The 25,234-nt window shown below is 36.2% G+C and overlaps 1 protein-coding gene across 2 annotated transcripts in view; it reads left to right on the top strand.

Moving 5' to 3' along the window:
* The window catches only part of snx17 (sorting nexin 17), a 42,350-nt gene that overhangs the window by 14,834 nt on the left and 2,282 nt on the right, over nucleotides 1–25,234 (top strand). The window contains exons 5-14 of one of the 2 annotated variants that reach the window (XM_048208382.1): nucleotides 3,109–3,219; nucleotides 5,027–5,117; nucleotides 10,976–11,063; nucleotides 16,402–16,471; nucleotides 17,711–17,803; nucleotides 17,986–18,189; nucleotides 21,387–21,515; nucleotides 21,616–21,693; nucleotides 22,143–22,217; nucleotides 22,309–22,350. In XM_048208382.1, coding sequence (XP_048064339.1) covers nucleotides 3,109–3,219; nucleotides 5,027–5,117; nucleotides 10,976–11,063; nucleotides 16,402–16,471; nucleotides 17,711–17,803; nucleotides 17,986–18,189; nucleotides 21,387–21,515; nucleotides 21,616–21,693; nucleotides 22,143–22,217; nucleotides 22,309–22,350 — 981 coding nt within the window. Of the gene's footprint in view, nucleotides 1–3,108; nucleotides 3,220–5,026; nucleotides 5,118–10,975; nucleotides 11,064–16,401; nucleotides 16,472–17,710; nucleotides 17,804–17,985; nucleotides 18,190–21,386; nucleotides 21,516–21,615; nucleotides 21,694–22,139; nucleotides 22,218–22,308; nucleotides 22,351–25,234 lie in introns of both variants that reach the window. The other variant, XM_048208380.1, reaches the window with a different exon arrangement.

Below are 25,234 nucleotides of genomic sequence, written 5' to 3'. Positions count from 1 at the left end.
TTTCCAATCTCTGTAAAGATCAGCTGCTGCTCTGAGACCCTCTGCCTCAGTGGGAGATGAAACATGCAGGAAGGGGGTGAAAAAGATGAGTTTGCAAAAAGTGAAATATAGGACAGTGAAGGAACAGTGACTCTGTCGTCAGCGCTCTAGTGTTTTGAGCCTTGTGGCTTTGTTTAGTTCCAATATCTTCTTACCAAATCACCAGTCCTATCTAAACACCTATATCTTGCAATAAGCCTGAATCTATACAGTAAATCACACAGAAATCAAAGCATGTTTAATCTAAAATAAAAATGTCCCTGTGACATGTAGGCTTGAATACACAGGAAATGAAACGTCTCAGTGTGAAAGGGTGTGATTAATAATACCAGTACTGCATGTTCATCAGAATACTCTAAGATCAGCTGAACAGGAAGCATCAGAAGTTGAATTAGAGTTCAGCACAAAGGTGCTTCCCCAAAACATTTAAAGGGGTATTTCACTGCTGGGCTTAAAAATAAAAGTTGGCTGCCTGTAGAATAGATAAGCAAAAAAAATTGAAATTGGTGCTACATGACTACAGAAAGCAGATAAAAGTAGGTAGGAAAACTTCAAAACCCATAATGCACTGGGCTTGTTGCCATCCAAGGCCACTCCCACCAGTCTGCTATAGATACAGAGTCTTAATACGCCATGCTTTAGTTGGAAATACTTCTTAGCAAACTTTTAGTCATAATGGTGTCGACTTATATTGTGCAAGAATTCAAAGCGTAAACGTTTAGTGGGAGTGAGTTAGTTTCGTTTTCCAGTGAAGAATCGTAAATACGGAGAGAACGCAGCGACGGACAATCTGAAAAACCTCCGTGTTTTTAGTCAGCATTTCAAACTGGATGATCTTGAACAGTGTTTTTGGCCAAACGGAGGGGAAAAAGTGAAATAAACTGACATTTAAAGGTGCCCTAGAATCAAAAATTGAATTTACCTTGGCATAGTTGAATAACAAGAGTTCAGTACATGGAAATGACATACAGTGAGTCTCAGACTCCATTCTTTCCTCCTGTAAATCTCATTTGTTTAAAAGACCTCCGACGAACAGGCGAATCTCAACATAACACCGACTGTTACGTAACAGTCGGGATCATTAATATGTACGCCCCCAATATTTGCATATGTCAGCTCATGTTCAAGCCATTAGACAAGCCAATATTAACGTCTGGATCTGTGCACAGCTGAATCATCAGACTAGGTAAGCAAGCAAGAACAATAGCGAAAAATGGCAGATGGAGCGATAATAACTGACATGATCCATGATAACATGATATTTTTAGTGATGTTTTTAAATTGTCTTTCTAAATGTTTCGTTAGCATGTACTGTTAAAGCGTGTGATTTAAAGGGGCCGCAGCCTGAATCGGTGCATATTTAATGATGCCCCAAAATAGGCAGTTAAAAAAAATAATTAAAAAAAATCTATGGGGTATTTTGAGCTGAAACTTCACAGACACATTCAGGGGACACCTTAGACTTATATTACATCTTTTGAAAGAATGTTCTAGGGCACCTTTAAATCTTCCCCTTTAAATCGTTTTGCTTGGCGTCACCACTGGATGGTACAATAAATGTAAAGGATATGTATGAAGTAGCAAAACGCTGTTGTGTACAGATAAGAAAGCTTTTGTCATAGTGTTTCATTTTTACCATAAAGCTGTTAAAAGAGTAGGCACAGTACAGTAAATTTTTCAGTGATAAACCTATCCTTACAATAACTGTTCTGTTAAAGGCGCTGTGTGTAAAATTTAGGAGGATCTATTGACAGAAATACAATATAATATACATAACTGTGTTTTGAGTGATGTATAAAGACCTTACATAATGAACCGTTAGGTTTTTATTACTTTAGAATGAGCCATTGACACTGCGGTCCCCTTACATGTTAAGGCGCCATTTTGTGTCGGCATGTTTCTACAGTAACCCCAAATGGACAAACTGCTCTACAGAGCGTGTTTCGTCACTATGTTCGTTGGTGTTTTTAGAGGCAGCTTGCATTGTCACTATTTTGAATACACACAAAGAAGTAGTAGTAATAGTAGTAGTTGTCGTATTGTTTATTAGGAGCAGAGACTGTTCTTTGTTAGAAGTAAGAAGAAACCTCATTGCTTGACTGGCTACTCTCTGCTGTCTCAGACGACGACATCTTTGTCTTTGTGACGGCCACCGTAGCTTCTCTAAAGTGCTTCGAAAGGTAGGGGTGAGTATTGCGCTGAGCCATTGGTTGCAATTCGCAACCTCACCATTAGATGCCGCTAAAATTTACACACTGCATCTTTTAATAACCCTCTGCTGATCCGACTGTGCGGGGATACAAAAATTCCGGAAGCATAATCTGTAGTTTTCACAAGTTGTCAAAAGTCTGCCGTCATCTGGACTTTTGCTGACACATAAATGTGAGGTTCTTGGTCTAGGTAACATGGAGAACAAGTAAAAATTTATAAAAATGTATTATCGAAATTGCTAATTTTCAATACGCTTTGTATTGTTACAAAGTTACACTTTAAAGAGGACCTATTATACCCTTTTAAAAAGTCTTGATTTTGGGCTCTAATAGAATATTTTCATGCATGAATGTTCAAAAAATACCTAATTTTCCTCATATTCTCCATTGTTGCAGCTCCTCTCTTCCCAGTCTGTCAGTAACGCTCTGTTTAGTTCCTGTCTCTATGAAGCCCCTCCTTCTGAAAAGCACAGTGTGTCCTGATTGGCCGGTTGGATCAGTGTGTTGTCAAGCATGTTTTGGAAATGTCACACACCCATTACCATAACTGCAGTAGATCTGGGGTGGATAAAACAGCATCTCTTGGACATGGCGACAACACACTACTAACTCACTCAACCAGGCCCTGTCCCCGTTATTTAGCGTATGCCTTGGGCGGGAATTATTTATGAGGAAAATTGTGACATGTATGTTCCCTGAACTACAATCGAGGCATTTCAGGGAGTTCAGAAACAGTGCTTACTGATACAGAGAAGAACTCCTTTTGGAGAGACTGTAACTTTTGCAACATTGCACACTAAAATGTAAAAAACGTACAATTGTACTTTTTAAAGCATTTCATCGTTTCACTCTGTCACAGGAGACCCAGCAGATCCCCACTGAGGAGGTGCAGCTGGAAATCTACCTGTCCAATGGCCAGAAGGTCAAAGTCAACATCCTCACATCTGACCAGACCGAAGATGTTCTGGAGGTGAGAACGTTGTTTTGTAACTGTTAACGGCTTCATGTTCTCAGAGCACATTATCACTGCCAGGCTTATGCTTATGTCATTTTGGATAGTAATATCTTTCCTGACACCTTTCATTGTAATTGTGAGCTACCATGAATCCTGTTCATTCATGTCTTGTTACATACAGTAAACTCATATGGCCAAGACCAGACATGCATAAAATCAAGACGGAGAGAATTTTCTGATTTAGGATTTGTATTAGTTAGGACTTTCAAAGTGAACACAAATTTGTTTATTGCTCAACAATGGGTAAAGTCTTATGATACAAACCAAGCTAATAATGTTCAATTACTTTCCTGTATATTTTCCAGCTATGATTGCAAATTTCTTTGCAAAGAAAATGTAACATTTTAATGAAAGAAATTAATTTATATGTGTGAAAAATGTATGATGATAAAAATATTTGAAATAATTTCAAAATAAATTATTTCAAATAATGTGTAAATGATACATTTAAAACAAATGTTTCAATTTTAAATGTAAATACAAAATTTTACTTAAAAAAACAGGCAAAAAGTTGTTTTATTATTCAGCTATTGCAGATTTGCATTTCTGCAAATGAGACCAGAAAAGAGCACCTTTGTGTCTTTATACACACCTCTGTTCACAAATTTGGGGTCATTAATATTAATTAATACTTTTATTCAGCAAGGACGCATTAAATTAAATGCAATAAAAAGAATTTCTCTTTGGAAAAAAAAAATATTTTAAACTTTCTATTCATCAGAATCCTGTAAAAAAAAAAAACAGTTTTTGGCAAGAAATGTTTGAGCAACAAATCATCATATTAGAATGATTTTTGAAAACAGCCATTTTAAATAGTAATATTTCACAATATTGCTATTTTTACTGTAATTTATCAGTTTATCATTCTCTGTGAATCAAAGCCATGACCTTTGCATATGCTTATTTTTTTTTCCATTCTTGGAATGGAATGCAATAAATAGAAGGGGAAAAATATGCAATTAATCAAATTTAAATTGATTGACAATTCTAATTTAAACTTTCTTTGTTGTTCCTTTTTAATGCAGTTAAATACAAATAATATCGTGCTGTACAAGTCTTAGTCTGTGCAACAAAAGAACATCTTGTATTTCTCCACTGATTCTTCACTTAGACCTGCTCTCCAATCAGCATGACACATATTAGAGCTTGAGTCTTAAGGGCTTTAAGAAGCTCTTTGAGGATCACAGCTTTCCCATGCGCACCACACAGAGCCAAAGCTGATCCGAGCTCTCATTAAAATGCACCCTGCACCCATATGCAGCACGCACTGCTTTCTGCTGTGCCATTCAACCTCAGTGACGGCCCAAAGCGCCCTTTAGCACCTGACGGAAGCGAGAAAGTCAAGTGTTACGCATAAAACATGGCTTAAATGTAGTGAAGAGTAACTTGATCATGGGACCTCATGGGTGTAATGTTTAACATTTGAGCACTCCTGTGAAGGAAAACACTTTAAAAAATGGCACACCATATAAAAAGGAATTATAAAATGTAATATGAAGCCTACAGTAGTAAAAAACATTAGGGAGGAGGAGATGTAAGATAATAATTTCTAATTCTCATAGTTTCGCTGGAGAGAAAATCTGTCCAATAAAACATAGCAAGGCGTTTACTCGTCTATTCTAAATTCACATTCACACATTATTTATCAAGTTTGTGTTTAATGCTTTGTCTATATGCATATCTTGTGAATTGGATTACAGTCATCTCTTGTGGGTCATCATAAGCGCCATGTAGATTAATGATGATTTAATGTCCTCATCAGGCTGTGGCCTCAAAGCTTGACCTTCCCGATGAGCTGGTGGGATATTTCAGCCTGTTCCTGGTTCAGGAGCGGGGGGATGGGGGCTGCACGTGTGAGTATAACATCTGACCCGTTTAATTTTCAGACCTTTTTAACAGAAATTTGCCATCATAAGATGTGGCCTGCTGGCTTCAGCTGGAAAGTGGCTTGGCTGTTATTAAATGGTATCTAAAAGTCAACACACTTCCTCTGGACTGGATCTAAATGCAGTCCTGGCAGCTCAAAAGAGGGTCTGTGTTCTGTTGAGATGGCCGCCCACACTTCTTAAAAGTAAACTGAGGTCAAGTAGATGAAACTTCGGTCAAGCTGTTGTTGGCATGGCACACGCAGCTCTGCTGTAGGCCTGTAATGCATGTTCGGCAAACATGGTTATTTTTATTTCTTATTCTTACAGGAATTGAATTAAACCCAAACCATAAGTATTAAACTTTTTGGTGTGTGTAACCCGTCTTGTACTCTTTTGGCTCCAGACCTGAATATGTCAATAATTTATCAACACATTGACATGTTCATGGTTTAGTTAATGGTCACATAACATGTGGTTAAATATTTTGATGAATGTTTAAGTGTTTATTTTGATATTTGCATCACACTGGTGTTTAAGGAACCCAATCATTTTCATTAATAAAGATAATTAAAAATGATTATTTTTTAGATTATAAATATTATTATTATTATTATTATTATGATTGTTACCTCTAATTACAAAAACTAGTTGTACTGTACAATAAAACATATATGATCATTATAATTAATTTATTTTACTTTAAAACTTAAAATGATAATATTTATGTCTTAAATTTGTTATTGCCAAATGTTAAAACCTCAAGCTTTTATTTTGGTGAAAACTGCAGGAAGGCCTCTAAAGCCGAGTTCAGACTGCACGATTTTCAAAGTAGTCGGGTCACTGTTCTTTTCACACTGCATGACTATCTTGGCCAGCATTCAGTCGCTGCTGTGTTCAAACTGCACGATGGATCGGCGACAGAAGGTTTCACACTGCATGACTTGACAATAGGAAGAATCGCCGACAACTCTGTCTGGCACGCGAACTACGTTTCACAACCAAAAACACGCGAGATGTGACAAGGAAACAACGCGATATCACGCGTGCAAGACCGGAGTTATTATTATTATTATTATTAAAAACGGTAGCCCGCAAGAAGCTTGCAATACGAATTGCCTGTGCGCTGATTTGCAGCGAAAACAAGAAAAAGAAAAGAAGAATATGGAGGAGGAAATGGTTGAGGAGACTGTGGATTGTGTGTTCTGCAATGAGTTGGAGGTAAATAAATAACTTTTCAATGTGCTGCTGTTGGATGGTCAAGCAAATGTTTGTGCTTTGGTTCTGTTTGATATAATTGTAATGTTTATGTGTACAAAGCCATGCTTGCTGATGTTGTGGTCTATAACTCCTCCCCGAACTCTCCGCTGCTCTGTATCTTGCTCTCTCATTGGCTGTCGGTCATCGCCGATGTAGTTTTCAGTCAGAACACTTTTCACACTGCAGGATTTTGAATCGCCGACAGGTCCAGATATTTAGCATGCCAAATATCTCACGGGTGTCGGCGATTCTCTCAGATCGCGTCTTTGCTCATTCACACTGTGTTATTGTCACTCACGTGAACGAGCACCGATTTGCCTGTGATTTCGGGCATTTGTCGGCGATTTCTCAAAACCTGTCGGCGAGCCAAAATCGGGGCTAAAATCGTGCAGTCTGAACTCGGCTTAAGGGGCCATTTTCTTTACAAAGTGACATCGCCATCTACTGGCCTGACAGCATAACACAGCATTTTTAGTCATTTTTGTGAGAACGGGGATTGTTTTGACAAGGTACCCTAAGTCTGTAGGCCCTATTTTAATGATCTAAGCACACGGCGCCAATCCACTTTTGCTAGTTTAACAACGGAAAAAATTACTGGTGTGCCAGGCACATGGTCCAAAAGGGTTGTACCTATTCTCTTAATGAGTCATGTGTGTGTTTTGGGCGTAACATGCAATAAACCAGTCAGGGTCTCATCTCCCGTTCCCTTTAAAAGGGATGTGCCCAGGTGTGCTTGCACCATTGTGGATTTGCTATTTACAAGGCGGAAAGACTGAACGCTTCTCCAGAGAGGAATCCTTTTATTTTTGATATTTGGCATGTTTGTGTGCTGGTGCGCGTCACTGTGTGTGTAACAAGCACCCGCCTATAGTCGCACCCTTTAAATAACAAAAAAATACTGCGGCATTGACTTTAGACCAGGTTTTTGTTGGTCAATGCATTCGTTTTCAGTTGCGCGCCAACAATGCGCCTGAACGCAGCACACCCATGGGCGAACAGATGGGCACACGTGCATTTGCTATTTAAACAACGTGGCCTCAAAGGCAGTCTTGGCACCGTGAACAAAGACACCGCGTGCCAATTTTCAAATTAATCAGACTTCGGGTTGCATAGTTATAGCTATTTTTATGCTTTTTCCCATGTTATAGCGCTACCAAGTGGCCGGTTGCTCTCTACTTTTTCACACGACCACAGAATGAGCTCTTTCATATGTGTGCCAAGTTTGGTGAAAATATCTCATTCCGTTCACAAGTTATAGCCATTTTAATAAAACTGGCTCCATCCACGTCTAATGTTTTGGTGGCCCTCAGAGACGTGAATTGAAATTTAAACTTTTCTTTTAGGATTATAAATGTTTCTCATTACAAGTCTGGTAAAATGCTGAAAACGTATGTCCACAAAAATGTTGGAAATCATGCAAATGTGAGAATTAAATGAGCTTGGTGATCCAAAAGTTCCTGCAGGAACCCCTGTTCCAAACAGTGACACATTGATTTTCATCTTGCGACAATCAAACAGACAAACAAAATCCCATAGGGGCCAATAAGCAACTACCCAGAACACCTCAGCAACGGCACAACAACGTACTGAAACCACAACTGCATAACAACACCCTGTCAACCACCCACAACACCTTTAGCTCATGATGAGTTTTGCACAGAGAAACTAATGTAAAGAAATATAAAATAAGAAATGTTACCAGCTTACCAAACATGTTGCCTTTATCAGCTTTTTTGTAAAACAACACAGTACATACTCTGAGAGGGGACAAAATACTGCATTATAGTTGCCTAGAGGTTGAAAGACAACATGAAACATTGCTTTAGTAGAAATAGATGTGTTTTCCTCATTAGTCTGTTATGAACAATGTTTGTCGAGACTATATTGGCAAGAGTAAATGCAACAGCAGCGGTATTCAAATTGCTTGTCACTGTTTTGATTGATTGTGTATGGGCTGAAATACCCTGTGTAGAGAAATATTACTTGCTCCATCTGAAATTAAACCGATTATACACGCACTGCGAGGAGTTGTTTGCTCTGGATCACATTTAATAATATTCTGGCTCCAAGCGGCCTTTCGAATGACCAAGAGTGCATCTATTATTTTTCTACGAACACCCCCTAGAGACAAAATAAATGAATTTCCTGAGTCCAGATTCTTTCATTTCTTTTGCAATACGTGTCATGGCGAATTCATTTGTAAAGAATAGGCTATTTTTTCCTTGATTGTTCTCTTTCCAGTTCTGCCGTCATTGTGTTACAGAACTGAAAATCTTTCAAAGGACGAATTCCTAGGAGAGCAGTAGCGTTATTGGAAGTGGAGTTGTTATTTTTCTTTAGACTTCACAGACTCGGTCCAGTTCTTGAAACTCGAGGGCATCTCTTTTCTGATTTTATGCAGATGTCTGGCAGCCGCTCTCCTTGTCTGCATGTAATGTTGTCGTTTTGTTTGTGGAAGTTTCCATGTCTACTTTTTTTATACGAGCTGTCATTGTTCGACTACTTTTAGTACGGAATCATCACGCATCCCTGAGGAATGACATGCTATGTGTCTCCCACTCGGTTGCTAGATCCCTACCTGAAACAGGCTTAATTCTGTCAGATATGAGGGAAAACAGCTCCCTTAAGAATCCTTCCCAAAAATGATTTTGGCGTCCTGCCCATACTTGGCAGAAATATGCATTGGAGAAAGTGTGAAAAATAAATGCCTGCAAACAGAACCTGATTTTCGATTGACTGATGGTGGAAGCCAAGATCAACAAATATGTGCCAAAGAATGTCAACAGAAAAAAAAAAATCCTACTTTATTATTATTGTTGTTGTTATAAATTCTGGAAATAAATCTGAATATAATTAATCAGTGTAATGTTTTAATTAGCAAGCCTGTAACCATTTCTATCATAGATGGGAAAAGATCATTTACAGCCAACACAGGCAATTTACCATAGGAAATATATGTTTTTTAAAGCTTTTTAACAGTTATCGAGGTTGAGCCAAAAACCTAGGACTAGTTCGCCAAAGTAGGTTTTTTAAATAATCTCCAATATTTAACGAATGATTCGTTGGACAGCGGCGGTCCTAAAGGCAAAGTTGCTCAGAATGAGAAGTTCTACCATGTGGTATGAATGTCGTGGGCGTGTGCAAAAAAATTGCATGATATACAATCCTTTACGCATGTGAAGTCAAACAGGCCCAGCGAGTGATAGCTGCTCAAACTTCGCCACCGACCACATTTTTCGAGATACGAGAATATCTACAAAGGCAGTCTTGGCACCTTGGACAAAGACACTGCGTACCAATTTTCAAGTCAATCAGACTTCGGGTTGCGTAGTTGTAGCCATTTTTTACTTTTTTTCTCCATGTTATAGCTCCACCAAGTGGCCAGTTGCTGCATCCTTTTTCATGTGACCACAGAATGAGCTCTTACATGTGTGTGCCAAATTTGGTGAAAATATCTCATTCTGTTCACAAGTTATAGCCATTTTAGTAAAAGTGGCTCCGCCCACTTTGAACGTTTTGGCGTCCCTTTGGGATTGTGAATCAAAATTTTAGCTTTTTTTTTTTTTTTTTTTTTTTTTTGGGGGGGATATTTGTTGACAATCAGACTCCAGAGAATCTTGCTGCACTGGTTTGGTTTCCGATTGGGCCAAAAACCTAGGACTGGTTTTTCAAAAAATACCCAAAAATTTCACCAGAGTGACGATCAAATCCGAGACATGCATTTTGTCCGTCTTGAGCTAAGGATTCCAACGATATAAGACACTTGAATCTACACTTAGGAGTTTTGATTGATTTTCATACTTTTGATCACTGTAGCGCCCCCGTCAGTCCGATCGGGGCGAGGTTTGAGTTTCAAGTCTCTACAACTTACGGTTTGGTCTGCCCGATTACTTTTAGGGCAGAATGTTGATCTTTGGAAAATGTAACAATTACAATAGGGTTTCTAATAATGACAGTGTTTAACAATAAAAGGTTTTTTTTATTATTATTTTACAACTTTTTTGTAGGTCTTTACAGTGACAACTATATGCAATAACCATACAAAGCAATTAGAAACGTGGTGATGATGTAGTACACATGTATTTATTAAGATACTCCCATCACATAATGCCGTTCTTGTCTTAACATGCTGTCTAATGTCAGACTACTGAAAGGGTAAGCCAAAGAGTAGAATGAACAGTTGTGACGGCATGCATTATGCTATCGATCTAACTGTCGTTTCTTCTTCTTTTCACACTCCTGTTTTTAATGTTTCTAAAAGCTCAATGCCCATTTCAGTTCAATCCCTGGCTTCCATCTCTCCCTCTTTCCAAACTCTAGAGGAAACGTCTTTTCTAACAGCTGCAGTATTTATTCTCCCTCCCTCCCTCCTTCCTTCCCTCTGTTCCTCCTTCTCTCTTGCACAAAGTGATAAACATGTTATTGTGCCCTCTACGGCTTTAGCCAGATGGATTCTCCCCCATCTCACTTTGTTTGTTGTCATTGTTATTACTCTCCAAATGTCCTTGAGTCTGAAGGCACTCACACATTTCATCTGGTCTCTCATTCCCTCATCCAAACCTCTCCGACCTCCCACGGTGTCCCAGACGTGAGAAAACTGCAAGAATTTGAGCTGCCCTACGTGTCCATCACCAGCCTGCATAGTCCCGACTACCATATCGTCCTCCGTAAAAGGTACAAAACTCATTTTGGAAGTGATTGTTGAGCATTATGTCTAATAGCAGAGTATATGTAACAAGAGTATATATTTATGTAGCTCAGAGATGAAGTGATTTGATGTTCTTGAAATACAAAAACATCTTGTTTAAAGGGATAGTTCACCAACAAAAATCTGTCATTTACTTACCCTAAACCTGTATGACTTTGTAACTTCTTCAGAACTTGAAAGAAGATATTTTGAAAACATATTAGTGTTTTAAAGCGGACCTATAATGCTCCGTTTCACAAGATGTAATATAAGTCTCTGGTGTCCCCAGAATGTGTGTGTGAAGTTTCAGCTCAAAATACCCCACAGATCATTTATTATAGTTTGTCAAATTTGCCTCTATTTGGGTGTGAGCAAAAACACACCGTTTTTGTGTGTGTCCCTTTAAATGCAAATGAGCTGCTGCTCCAGAAGAGGGCGGAGCTTTAACAGCTCAACAACAACAAAGCTGGAGAATCTCACGCAGCCAAAATGAGGATTGTCAGTAACGGTGTTCAGCCTTACATTGTTCAAACCGGAGTCGACACTGATGGAGAGACTCAGGAAGAAGTTACAACTTTTAGAATGAAACTGGACGTTTCTGAATGGTTAGTGGATAAATTTATGTAGTTGCTGTGGAGTTGATTCAAGCATGTGCCGTCATGTTAATCTTTTGTGTTGAATTGATCCTCGTTTGTGAAGCAGTCCGGCGTAAAATGACGGCATGACAACAACACTCTACTACAACAACTCTTCCTCTTCTCTAAAGCAGCCCAACATGGCCCCGCCCCCTTTGTTGTGTGTTCTAAGGGGTGGAGTTTATGTAAATTTTGGGGTTTGTGATGCCACTAACCCAGGAAGTAGCTTGTTGTAGTCCCTACCAGCCATTTGCTGTAGTCCTAAACAGTGATTTCTGTAACAGAAAATATCTCCCTTTGCATTGAACTTTGAGCGTTGTAACTTTGCAGATGTTGTTTATGATTTAACAGCAACATTACACACTAACTAAAGTTAAAAAAGTGAAATCATAATCAACCACCCCTTTTAAGTTTCAAAAAGGATGCAAAAGCACCATAAAAATATAATTTCATGTCTACGATTGCCATATGATAGCCGTACTGTGAAGAACGGATCAAAACCAAAACACCTTTTTATGAACTGAATCATCTGATTCATTGAAAAGATCATGAACTTTCATGAATGCTTTAAACAAAAAAGCTACAATATGAAGATTTTCAATGAATAATGTTAAATTTTGTTATTTTCCTCACACAAAGTTATCAGATATGCTGTAATATATCCCACAAGTCACACGGACTGTGTTCTTGATACTGTGTTTTTGAGCTTGACAGCTACAGTGCTTATTCGCTTTTATTAAATGGATAATTATAATGTCAAAGATATTCTTAAAAAAATAACCTTTTGTGTTTTACAGAATAAAGGAAGTCATACAGGTTTGTCATAACATGAGGTTAAATAAATGATGACAGAACTATAATTTTTGGTTGAACTACCCCTTTAATCAAGTGTTAAAATGTCTCTCAGAAACTTCATGCTTGCTTCCTGAAGTATAACATTAATGGTGAGATTGAAGTCGTCTCAAATGGCTTTTCAACACATGGATATTTGCTTTAGGAAGAGGCACCCCACAAGGCTCCATCTTCACCCTGTTTAAAATACTAGAGAGGCACTTTTTTTGTCTTCCTGTTGTAGAGGAGTGTATGATAGTCACCTCAGTGCTTCTGTGCAGCAGTCATTTTCCTATTTCCCACTTTACATTTTTTGGACTTGAAGATAGCTGGATTTAGACATCTCTTTCGTAACTGTGAACTGCTGTGCTTTACAGAATCTCTGAAGTAGTTTAAAGCAGTACAAACTTCATTATTTATTCACAGGAAAGTGCCAGTCTGCACACGGCTTATAAATGTTGATGTTCCTAGTGGTTTATGAACAGCAGTATATTCATTAAATGCCCTTTGGAGTGCACGATTTATGTAATGGCATAATTTGAGAGAATCAAGGGAGATTATTTATGTAAAAGCATGGGCATGGAGAACACCATGTGTTTCACCATGTGCTGTGGAAGCAGGTGTGAAGGTGTTATGTGAACATAAATTTCCCATTTAGCATATTAGCACAGCTTAGCAGGGATTATTTTGCTGAAATCGTTCCACTTTCACCTCTAACACATGCTTTTGGAAAAAGTGTATTTCTTTTCAGTCCCCTCAGGAGAACCGCAGGCCTCTTGACCTACTTTACAAGAGATTACAGACAGCCTTCAGCCAGATCCCACCTGTTCACTGCATCAGGAACGGGATGTCGATCTGGCTCTGGTGCGTTTCCCAAAAGCATCTTTAGCCAACTATGGTCGCAAGTTCCATTGATCTCTATTGGTAACGACGGAAGTTGTGACCGTATTTTCTTTGGGGAAACGCACCTCAGATTGGCTGCTAACAGAGAAGGGAAAGGGGTATAAAAACGCAGATATGCTTTTAATAGAGATAAATGAAAAGATGCACTACTGTAAATTAAGATGATGCATTAATTTGATCAAAAGTGACAGCACTTTCCACAAAATATGAAGCAGCAAAAATTGTTTTCAACATTGGTGATGATAAAAAATGTTTTTTTAAAATAGAGAATAGCTCCTCTAAAGCTGCAGTCTGTAACTTTTTTTGGTTAAAAATGATCCAAAATCAATTTATATTGTGTATTGTGTATAGAATATTGACACTTTGGGCCCAATTTGGACATTTTCACTTAGGGGTGTACTTACTTTTGTGGCCAGCGGTTTAGACATTAATGGCTGTGTGTTGAGTTATTTTGAGGGGACAGCTAATTTATACTGTTATACAAGCTGTACACTCACTACTTTACATTGTAGCAAAGTGTCATTTCTTGAGTGTTATCACATAAAAAGATATAATAAAATATTTACAAAAATGTGAGGGGTGTACTCCCTTCTGTGAGATACTGTATGTCATTTTGGTGATCAAAGATGAGTTAAAATTGACTACAGGGGGACTTTAATATGTCAAAAATGTTTATTTTTCCATTTACCTTGTATATGTTCATTATGAAAAGCTGAAATTATTCTTTTAAAAATGCAATTGTACTTTTTCTTAAACTAATTTAGATCTACTTTTGAGTATATTCCTTACTCCCCACATTTCTCACAGACCATGTGAATGATCTTTTCAGAGAGAGACAGAACCTTTCACATAAGATTTACACCTTTCTAGGCATTACTTTTGTGCAGAGTTTGCACCTTTCCTTTGTTTCCTTTAGCCTTTCTCTACTGCATCTAAAGTATGCATGTGTATAGTGTAAATAAAGTATTATCAAGCATGAATGTGTGTAGTATGAATGCGGTCTGAAAATACATTCAGTAGGAAATGAATACAGTTCAATTTGACCCCCTTTATGTATTCTTGGGGTAGTTATACAACAAAACAAAAAACAAATCAAATCTAAGAAATGACTAAGAAATATGAAAATGTACGGAAGAGGATTAGGGCCAAGCAATAGTAAAAAAATAAAACCATCTCGAGATTAAAGTTGTTAAATTTCGAGAAAAAACTCGTTAAATTATGAGAACAAATTCGTAATTTAACGAATTTGTTCTCGTAATTTAACGAGTTTTTTCTCGTAATTTAATGAGTTTATTCTCAACATTTTATCTCGACTTTTTTCTCAAAATTTAACGAGTTTTTTCTCGTAATTTAATGTTTATTCTCAACATTTTATCTCGACTTTTTTCTCGAAATTTAACGTGTTTTTTCTCGAAATTTAACGTGTTTTTTCTCGTAATTTAATGACTTTATTCTCAACATTTTATTTAGACTTTTTTCTCAAAATTTAACGAGTTTTTTCTCGTAATTGAACGACTTTATTCTCAACATTTTATCTCAACTTTTTTCTTGAAATTTAACAAGTTTTTTTTCTCGTAATTTAATGAGTTTATTCTCAACATTTTATCTCAACTTTTTTCTTGAAATTTAACGATTTTTTTTCTCGTAATTTAATGAGTTTATTCTCAACATTTTATCTCAACTTTTTTCTCGAAATTTAACGAGTTTTTTCTCGTAATTTAATGAGTTTATTCTCAACATTTTATCTCAACTTTTTTCTCGAAATTTAACGAGTTTTTTCTCGTAATTTAATGAGTTTATTCTCAACATTTTATCTCGACTTTTTTCTTGAAATTTAACGAGTTTTTTCTCATAATTTAATGTTTATTCTCAACATTTTATCTCGACTTTTTTCTCGAAATTTAACGAGTTTTTTTTTCTCGTAATTTAATGAGTTTATTCTCAACATTTTATCTCGACTTTTTTCTCGAAATTTAACGAGTTTTTTTTCTCGTAATTTAATGAGTTTATTCTCAACATTTTATCTCGACTTTTTTCTCGAAATTTAACGAGTTTTTTTTCTCGTAATTTAACGAGTTTTTTTTCTCGTAATTTAATGAGTTTATTCTCAACATTTTATCTCGACTTTTTTCTCGAAATTTAACGAGTTTTTTCTCGTAATTTAATGAGTTTATTCTCAACATTTTATCTCGACTTTTTTCTCGAAATTTAACAACTTTAATCTCGAGATGGTTTTATTTTTTTTATTATTGCTTGGCCCTAATCCTCTTCCGTAAAAATGACATTGAAGAGGGTTTTTTTTAAGAATACCTAGAATATCAAATAAATAAATGTTTTCATTAATAAAATATTTCAAAAATCACAGCATGCATTGGTCAAGTTGACCCTCTTTATGCATTCTAGGGTTAAAAATGTTCAAGCATCAACCACTAAAAGCTGTCAAATGAGGTTTAACGGTATCCAGTCTTGGCTGATATGTGGACAATATCTATTGTTATGCAGAATTGTATCTTTGTGCTCTTACAAACTCTGCTCAAACGTATTTACCATTTCTACCCACAGCGTGATGTGAATCGTTTTTGACATACTGAAGATTGCTTGTTTTGCCAGATTGTCATTTGCTTCTAGGCGAATGGAGAAATGCACCGCAGCAGCATTTGTTAAGACAGTATTTCCATATAGATATAGGCAGATGTTTTATAACAGGACAGAACTCTGTGTTTAACTTGATGGAGGATTTAATTGAAGGTTTTCTAGACAATTGGGTCAGATCCTCAGGCATGAGTGCATAAGGCTGTGATTATGCAGTAAAACTCAATGATTTAAAGTCACTGAATTGCTTAATGGTTTTAGATGATACATCAGACAACAGTTGTGATCAAAGAGCACGAAGGTAAATTATAGAATGTCCCTGAAATAACTTTCAAATCATCATTGTCTCCCGTCCTGTTCTCAGCTACTGGGACACCGCGTACGACAGTGATGTCATGGACGACCGCGTGGGACTCAACTTGTTATATGCTCAGGTAACAATCTCACTCTGTGTGTGGTCCATCGCACAAAAATGTGCATAATGGTTCTGGCAAATAATGTGGCTTGTGTTCTGATTGGTCATTTGTTTTCACTTTGTGGGAATCATCCAAAAATGGCTTAATTATAGTTGTCTCTGCCAGTGTTGTTGTTTTTATTGAAAGTAAGTTAATCATTTGAATTAACTGGAACAAAAAGACATAATAACCTGAGAAAAACTGGAACTAAACTAAAATACATTATCATACCTATAACACTAAAATAAAATAAAAATGGCCAAAAATAAATGTTATATTATAAAACAGACAACCCATCTGCATTTAGGCATTTTGCTGAAAAGTAACACTAGACTGTTGAGAAATTAAACAATTAAACACTTTAAAATAATACCAGTTGTTTTTTAACTTACAATGCCATAAAATACTGAAACGGTACAAATTTACAATAGTACTCAATTCGCAGGTATCATGAACTAACATTTATTAATCTATAATGTAAGTTTATGATCCCTGATACATTAAATAATAATTGATAATGGTCATTTTATATATACATTTTAAGTTATAAAATAAAAAAGTAACACCTTACAATAAGGTTTCATTAAGTAGCATTAGTTAACTACATTAGTTAACATGAACTAACAATGAAAAATATTTCTAAAGCATTTATTAATCTGGTAATGTTAATCTCAACATTTACTTAAGTATGATTAAAATCAAGTTGTATCAATATGATCATGAACTAACAATGAACAGTTGTATTTTTATTAATATTAACAAAGATTAAGTACTGTAACAAATGTATTGCTCATTGTTAGTTAATATTAGTCAATGCTTTAACTAATCTTAACTAAAGGAACATTATTGTAATGTGTTAGCAATAAAATTACTGTATTAAAATTAACAATGAACAACAGTAAGTTTAAGTAACACGTAAGGTTAAGTAACAAACTAAGATGTTAGTTCATTGTTAGTTCATGATACCAAATGCATTAACTATTGAATACTATTGTAAAGTGCTATCACTAAAACTAAATACTGAGACTAGAAAATTAAAAATGATTGCATGAAAACTAAACTTAAACTAGAAATAATAACTAAACTGACTGCATATTGAGTTGGGATTGAAGATTATTTTATCATCGAAAACTACACAAATCTCCTTTAAACACATAATTTATTCAAAAGTCAAGTTCAGAGTGAAAACAGCAATTTTTCCCCTCTTTTTCCACCCAGACGGTGTCTGACATAGAGCGAGGATGGATCCTTGTGAACAAAGAGCAGCACAGACAGCTGAAATCCCTGCAGGAAAAGGGCTCAAAGAAGGAGGTACGGCTGAGCTCCACCACACGTTATTTGATCTCCCTAGTGTCTATGAGCTGGAAAGAAGTTGACTGCTTCTATAAAAGCTGAAGTCCATTCTCAGACCTGAATGTGTAATGTTGAAGCTTCGTTAATCTCGTCATTTGTGTGTTAGATTACCATCTCTGTGTCTATGTTTTCTCCCACAGTTCATCAGATTGGCTCAGACACTCAAGTACTACGGCTACATCAAGTTTGATCCCTGCATCACAGATTTTCCAGAGAAGGGCTGTCATGTTATAGTCGGTGCCGGCAACAATGAACTCAACTTTCATGTCAAACTGCCCAGCGAACAGATGAAAGAGGGCAGCTTCAAAGTCACGCGCATGAGATGCTGGCGGGTCACTTCATCTGTAAGTTTGATAAAAGAAGTATTTAACAATACAAAGTCTAAAGGCGTGGTTGCATTAGCAAAATGTTCCATTGTCGATTGTGTAGTGATGTATTAAGTCTCTGGTGTCTCCAGAATGTGTCTGTGAAGTTTCGGCTCAAAATCCCCCACAGATCATTTATTATAGCTTGTCAAATTTGCCCCTATTTGGGTGTGAGCAAAAACACGCCGTTTTTGTGTGTGTCCCTTTAAATGCAAATGAGCTGCTGCTCCCGCCCCCTTTCCAGAAGAGGGTGGAGCTTTAACAGCTCAACAACAACAAAGCTGGAGAATCTCACGCAGCCAAAATGAGGATTGTCAGTAACGGTGTTCAGCCTTACATTGTTCAAACCGGAGTCGACACTGATGGAGAGACTCAGGAAAGAAGTTACAACTTTTAGACGTTTCTGAATGGTTAGTGGATACATTTATGCAGTTGCTGTGGAGTTGATTCAACTCATCCACTAGCATGTGCCGTCATGTTAATCTTTTGTGTTGAATTGACCCTCGTTTGTGAAGCAGTCCGGCGTAAAATGACGGTATGACAACAACACTCTACTACAACAACTCTTCCTCTTCTCTAAAGCAGCCCAACATGGCCTCAACCCCTTTGTTGTGTATTCCCATAAACTGACAAAAAAAGAGATTTTAAGTGTTATAATAGTGATTTTATAATGTCTAAATATGAAATAATAATAATAATAGTAATAGCAAAACTCCTGATCATGCAGATTCTAATTCAAGTGATTGGATTTTGCAAAGCAATGGTAAATGCATCCACACACACAGTAAAATCTCCAGAGTTAAATCATCTCTGCTCAGAGTACATATGGTTCCTCTCTAAATAGTGTTAAAGTAACACTATTTATCACTGTTTATCTCAAAGTTAATGAGATAATTAAGCAATTAATAAGGCTGTGACTGAAGTCAGTTGTAGTTCTTGTGTTTCTCCTTTCTTCAATGATTCTGCTTGTTAACAGCAGGTGTTCATCACTAATGCACAATCATCACTTAATTAATTGTTTAATTATCTCATTAATTTTAACTCTTCAGTGTAGGTAAAACCAATGTGTAAGTTGATATGTTTCTTGTCCATGACATGACAAGAATTTAAAGGATTAGTCCACTTTTAAATAAACTTTTCCTGATAATTTACTCACCCCCATGTCATCCAAGATGTTCATGTCTTTCTTTCTTCAGTCGAAAAGAAATTAAAGTTTTTGATGAAAACATTCCAGGATTTTTCTCCTTATAGTAGACTTCAATGGGCAAAGGTCAAAATTAGTTTCACTGCAGCTTCAAATTGTTCTACATGATCCCAGATGAGAAATAAGGGTCTTATCTAGTGAAACCATCGCTCATTTTCTGAAAAAAAAAAAAAAATTAAAATTATATACGTTTTAAACATAAATGCTCATCTTGAACTAGCTCTCTTCTTCTTCTCTATTAGAATTCCAGCAGTGTAGACACCGCTAAGTGTATTACTGCCCTCCACAGGTCAAAATTTGAACTAATTGTTATATACTATTGAACTAGCATATTGCATATAAAAATTAGTTCAAAACTTTGACCTGTGGAGGGCAGTAATACACTTAGCAGCGTCTACACTGCTGGAATTCTAATAGAGAAGAAGAAGAAGAGAGCTAGTTCAAGATGAGCATTTCTGGTTAAAACTTATCTAATTAAAAAAAAAAAAAAAAAAAATTCAGAAAATGAGCGATGGTTTCACTAGATCCTTATTTCTCATCTGGGATCATGTAGAACAATTTGAAGCTGCAGTGAAAATAATTTTGACCTTCAACCATTTGGTGCCCATTAAAGTCTACTATAAGGAGAAAAATCCTGGAATGTTTTCATCAAAAACCTTCATTTCTTTTCGACTGAAGAAAGAAAGACATGGACATCTTGGATGACATGGGGGTGAGTAAATTATCAGGAAAAGTTTATTTAAAAGTGGACTAATCCTTTAAAAGTCAAAATCGCATAATCTGACACAGTGACTATCGTAACAGACTGAACCCAGCAGAAGACAGCAAAATCATACAAGCTTAAGTTTAAAAACAACTGGCACTGTTTAGTATGCTGTTGTCAACACTAGACATTTCAAGTGTCTTGCAGAGTCTGGTTGGCTGAATTTGCACAAAAGCTTGTCATTTAGGAGTTCCACAGTTCCAGAGTCCATTCCTAAAGTATGTGGAGAGTTAAGAGAGGTTCTTGACCCTGTGAAGTCAAATAAGGTCATGTTTTTGAACAAATTTTTTTTTTTTTAGACATAATTAGTTTGTTTGTTTGCTTTAAATTAAACAGGCAAGCAATAGTTAATTTTATTTTAGCCTGGTTCATTGAAATCTTTATAAAACTACTTTTTATATTGTTCAAAATGCTCAAATTTAACCTGAAACCCCCTTATTTTTCCAAATTATCTGTACTGCTTTTCACAGTACGGATGTAGGAAAACTTCCTTTTACATCTCCAGACTCTTCTCCAAATTCTTTCTATGACTGTCCCTTCAGGCATGTCTGGTCGGTCTATTTCTGAAAATGGGAAGTTGCAACGAGGACGACCAAAAAGCACTTACAGCAGGAAAAGGACTGTGCTATTTGCTCACTTGCTGTATAACAGTCAGCTACCAGACACTCGTCTATCTATACATTCCTATTTATCTCATGGGACTCCCACAAAATGTATGCCTTCATGGTTTTCTGCAGCCATATTACTGTACTAGAATTGGGAAACAAAGGAAAGATTATCAAAATTCTGAATGCAGATTCTGGCGTTTCATTAGCGAGTGGAAGCTGCTGCACTCTGCAGTGGTCTTGGCTTGGTCTTTGCCCTAGAATAGCAGAGTTGTGTTACTAATGAGCTCAGAATGGCCGGACGCTGAGGATGCTGGGACTGCACAGCCACATCTTTATAATGGGAGTTTTCTGTGTCTGTGTAAAGAAGTTGACTGTTTTGTGTCATCTGAGGCAATTCTAAAGAGACACTTTTGTGATTTGTGGTCGTGATGCAATGTAATTATGAGGACGATGACATTTAGAGCAGAGCTAATGATGACTAATTGAGCTTTGAAGGTAATTGCCATGTAGAGGAGTTTAGAAATGGCTGCTGTAATTGCCTCGGCACAAATAACAATGATTATGATGATCGTATTTGTGATGACCCGGCTTGACTCTACAGCAGGTGCCAGTGGCGAACGGTACTGCGAACCCAAGCAGCTCCAGTAAATGTGACGTGAAACTAGAGCTGGCCTTCGAGTATTTGATGAGCAAAGACCGTCTGCAGTGGGTCACCATCACCAGTCCACAGGTCAGAGCCGAATCCATCGCAGAACGTGTTGGAATTCAATACTGTTATGTCTAAATAAATGAAAAATAAAATGCTAAAAATAAAATTTGTTTTTCCCCAGGCCATCATGATGAGTATCTGTCTGCAGTCTATGGTGGATGAGCTGATGGTGAAGAAATCTGGCGGAAGCATTAAAAAGGTCAGTAGGTCTATGTTTGCCGCCTTGTAAAGACGTGTCAAATATCTGGGAATATCTTTCAGTTGGTTGATGTGCGTTGAAGAGTTTGAGTCACAGTGAGCATGTTTTTGTTATATGGGACTGGCATGATAAAACTCTTTCAGGATAATAGGCTTAATGTGTCATAGTGTGGCATATGTGAAACTGGGATTTCTTCAGACTGTCAGAAGTGAGCGCTGCAAAAAAAAGGCCTTGAAAGTTGTTTCAGTGCAAAAACAACTATTGTTTTCAAGTTACTGCACTTTAATGAAAGACTATGAAACTTCTTTTTTTGCTGTAATAATATGCATCGATGAATCCTGCAAAATAAGACCAGGAATGTGTTTATGAGAATAAACGTGGTCATGTTTATTTGAGGAGCATTCTCTCTCTTTTTCTCTAAGTTTGTGATTTTGATGTGTTTCCAGCAGATGCAGAAGAAGCGACTGAACGGCTCGTTCCAGCGATCTGACAGTCAGCAAGCTGTGAAGTCTCCTCCATTACTGGTGGGCATGGAGGTTTTTGCTAATGGAAACTCTACTTTTGATATGGAAGATGAAGCATTGTTAACTTGCCATTTGCATGAATGTTTTTCAGGATTCCCCTGATCCCAGCCGTGAACAAGTAGTCAAACTCTCTGTGAGTTGTTTTTCATTTCCTTATAATCAACTTGCAGTGCAAATATTGTCTGTACTGTTTTGTACCTGTACCTTTTAGTATTATTTATAGATTATTATAGTATTAATTAATAAGAAGCCACATATTAGATGGTAAGCAAACAATCGCAATCAACATGTTGGATGCAGGAGAAATGGGCAGGAATAAAGATCTGAGCGACTTTGACAAGTGCGACTGGGTCAGAGTATCTCTGAAACGGCAAGGCTTGTGTGTCGCTCGCGGTCAGCAGTGGTGAGAATTTACCAACAGTAGTCCGAGGAGGGACAAACACAGACTGGTGACACGGTGTTGGGAGCCCAAGACTCACTGACGCACGAGGGCACTGAAGGCTGTCCCGTCTGATCCGAGCCGACAGAAGATCTACTGCGGCACAAGTCACACAAAATGTTATGGAAGCTTGTTTCCGCCACTAAATAAAAAAAAATAAAAAGGTAATTGCGACTTTTTGTCTCAAAATTTGGACTTTTGTTCTTGAAATTGCGAGTTTGTGTCTCACAGGTCTGACTTTATTTCTCAGAATTGTGAGATATAAACTTGCAATTCTGAGAAAAAGTCAGTCTTTTTTCCCTCACAATTGCACATTATATCACACAATTCTGACTTTATATCTCACAATTCTGACTTTATAACTCAATTCTGACTTTATAATTCAATTCTGACTTTATAACTCAATTCTGACTTTATATCACGCAATTCTGACTTTATAATTCAATTCTGACTTTATAATTCAATTCTGACTTTATATCACGCAATTCTGACTTTATAACTCAATTCTGAATTTATATCACGCAATTCTGACTTTATAATTCAATTCTGACTTTATAACTCAATTCTGACTTTATATCACGCAATTCTGACTTTATAACTCAATTCTGACTTTATAATTCAATTCTGACTTTATAACTCAATTCTGACTTTATATCACGCAATTCTGACTTTATAATTCAATTCTGACTTTATAACTCAATTCTGACTTTATATCACGCAATTCTGACTTTATAATTCAATTCTGACTTTATAACTCAATTCTGACTTTATATCACGCAATTCTGACTTTATAACTCAATTCTGACTTTATAACTCAATTCTGACTTTATATCTCACAATTCTGACTTATAACTCAATTCTGAATTTATATCACGCAATTCTGACTTTATAACTCAATTCTGAATTTATATCACGCAATTCTGACTTTATAATTCAATTCTGACTTTATAACTCAATTCTGACTTTATATCACGCAATTCTGACTTTATAACTCAATTCTGACTTTATAATTCAATTCTGACTTTATAACTCAATTCTGACTTTATATCACGCAATTCTGACTTTATAATTCAATTCTGACTTTATAACTCAATTCTGACTTTATATCACGCAATTCTGACTTTATAATTCAATTCTGACTTTATAATTCAATTCTGACTTTATATCACGCAATTCTGACTTTATAACTCAATTCTGAATTTATATCACGCAATTCTGACTTTATAATTCAATTCTGACTTTATAACTCAATTCTGACTTTATATCACGCAATTCTGACTTTATAACTCAATTCTGACTTTATAATTCAATTCTGACTTTATAACTCAATTCTGACTTTATATCACGCAATTCTGACTTTATAATTCAATTCTGACTTTATAACTCAATTCTGACTTTATATCACGCAATTCTGACTTTATAATTCAATTCTGACTTTATAACTCAATTCTGACTTTATATCACGCAATTCTGACTTTATAACTCAATTCTGACTTTATAACTCAATTCTGACTTTATATCTCACAATTCTGACTTTATAACTCAATTCTGAATTTATATCACGCAATTCTGACTTTATAACTCAATTCTGAATTTATATCACGCAATTCTGACTTTATAATTCAATTCTGACTTTATAACTCAATTCTGACTTTATATCACGCAATTCTGACTTTATAACTCAATTCTGACTTTATAATCTCAATTCTGACTTTATAACTCAATTCTGACTTTATATCACGCAATTCTGACTTTATAATTCAATTCTGACTTTATAACTCAATTCTGACTTTATATCACGCAATTCTGACTTTATAATTCAATTCTGACTTTATAACTCAATTCTGACTTTATATCACGCAATTCTGACTTTATAACTCAATTCTGACTTTATAACTCAATTCTGACTTTATATCTCACAATTCTGACTTTATAACTCAATTCTGAATTTATATCACGCAATTCTGACTTTATAACTCAATTCTGACTTTATATCACGCAATTCTGACTTTATAATTCAATTCTGACTTTATAACTCAATTCTGACTTTATATCTCGCAATTCTGACTTTATAACTCAATTCTGACTTTATATCTCGCAATTCTGACTTTATCACTCAATTCTGACTTTCTAACTCGCAATTCTGACTTTCTAACTCGCAATTCTGACTTTCTAACTCAATTCTGACTTTATATCTCGCAATTCTGACTTTATAACTCAATTCTGACTTTATAACTCAATTTTGACTTTATATCTCCCAATTCTGACTTTATATCTCGCAATTCTGACTTTTTAACTCAATTCTGACTTTATAACTCAATTTTGACTTTATATCTCCCAATTCTGACTTTATAACTCGCAATTCTGACTTTATAACTCAATTCTGACTTTATAACTCAATTTTGACTTTATATCTCGCAATTCTGACTTAACATCTCGCAATTCTGACTTTATAACTCAATTCTGACTTTATATCTCGCAATTCTGACTTTATAACTCAATTCTGACTTTATATCTCGCAATTCTGACTTTATATCTCGCAATTCTGACTTTATATCACGCAATTCTGACTTTCTAA

The sequence above is a fragment of the Megalobrama amblycephala genome, linkage group LG11, assembly GCF_018812025.1.
Source record: "Megalobrama amblycephala isolate DHTTF-2021 linkage group LG11, ASM1881202v1, whole genome shotgun sequence".
NCBI classification, from domain to species: Eukaryota; Metazoa; Chordata; class Actinopteri; order Cypriniformes; family Xenocyprididae; genus Megalobrama; species Megalobrama amblycephala.
The sequence above is the reverse complement of the archived record's forward strand: the minus strand, read 5'-3'. Positions and strand labels throughout refer to the sequence as shown.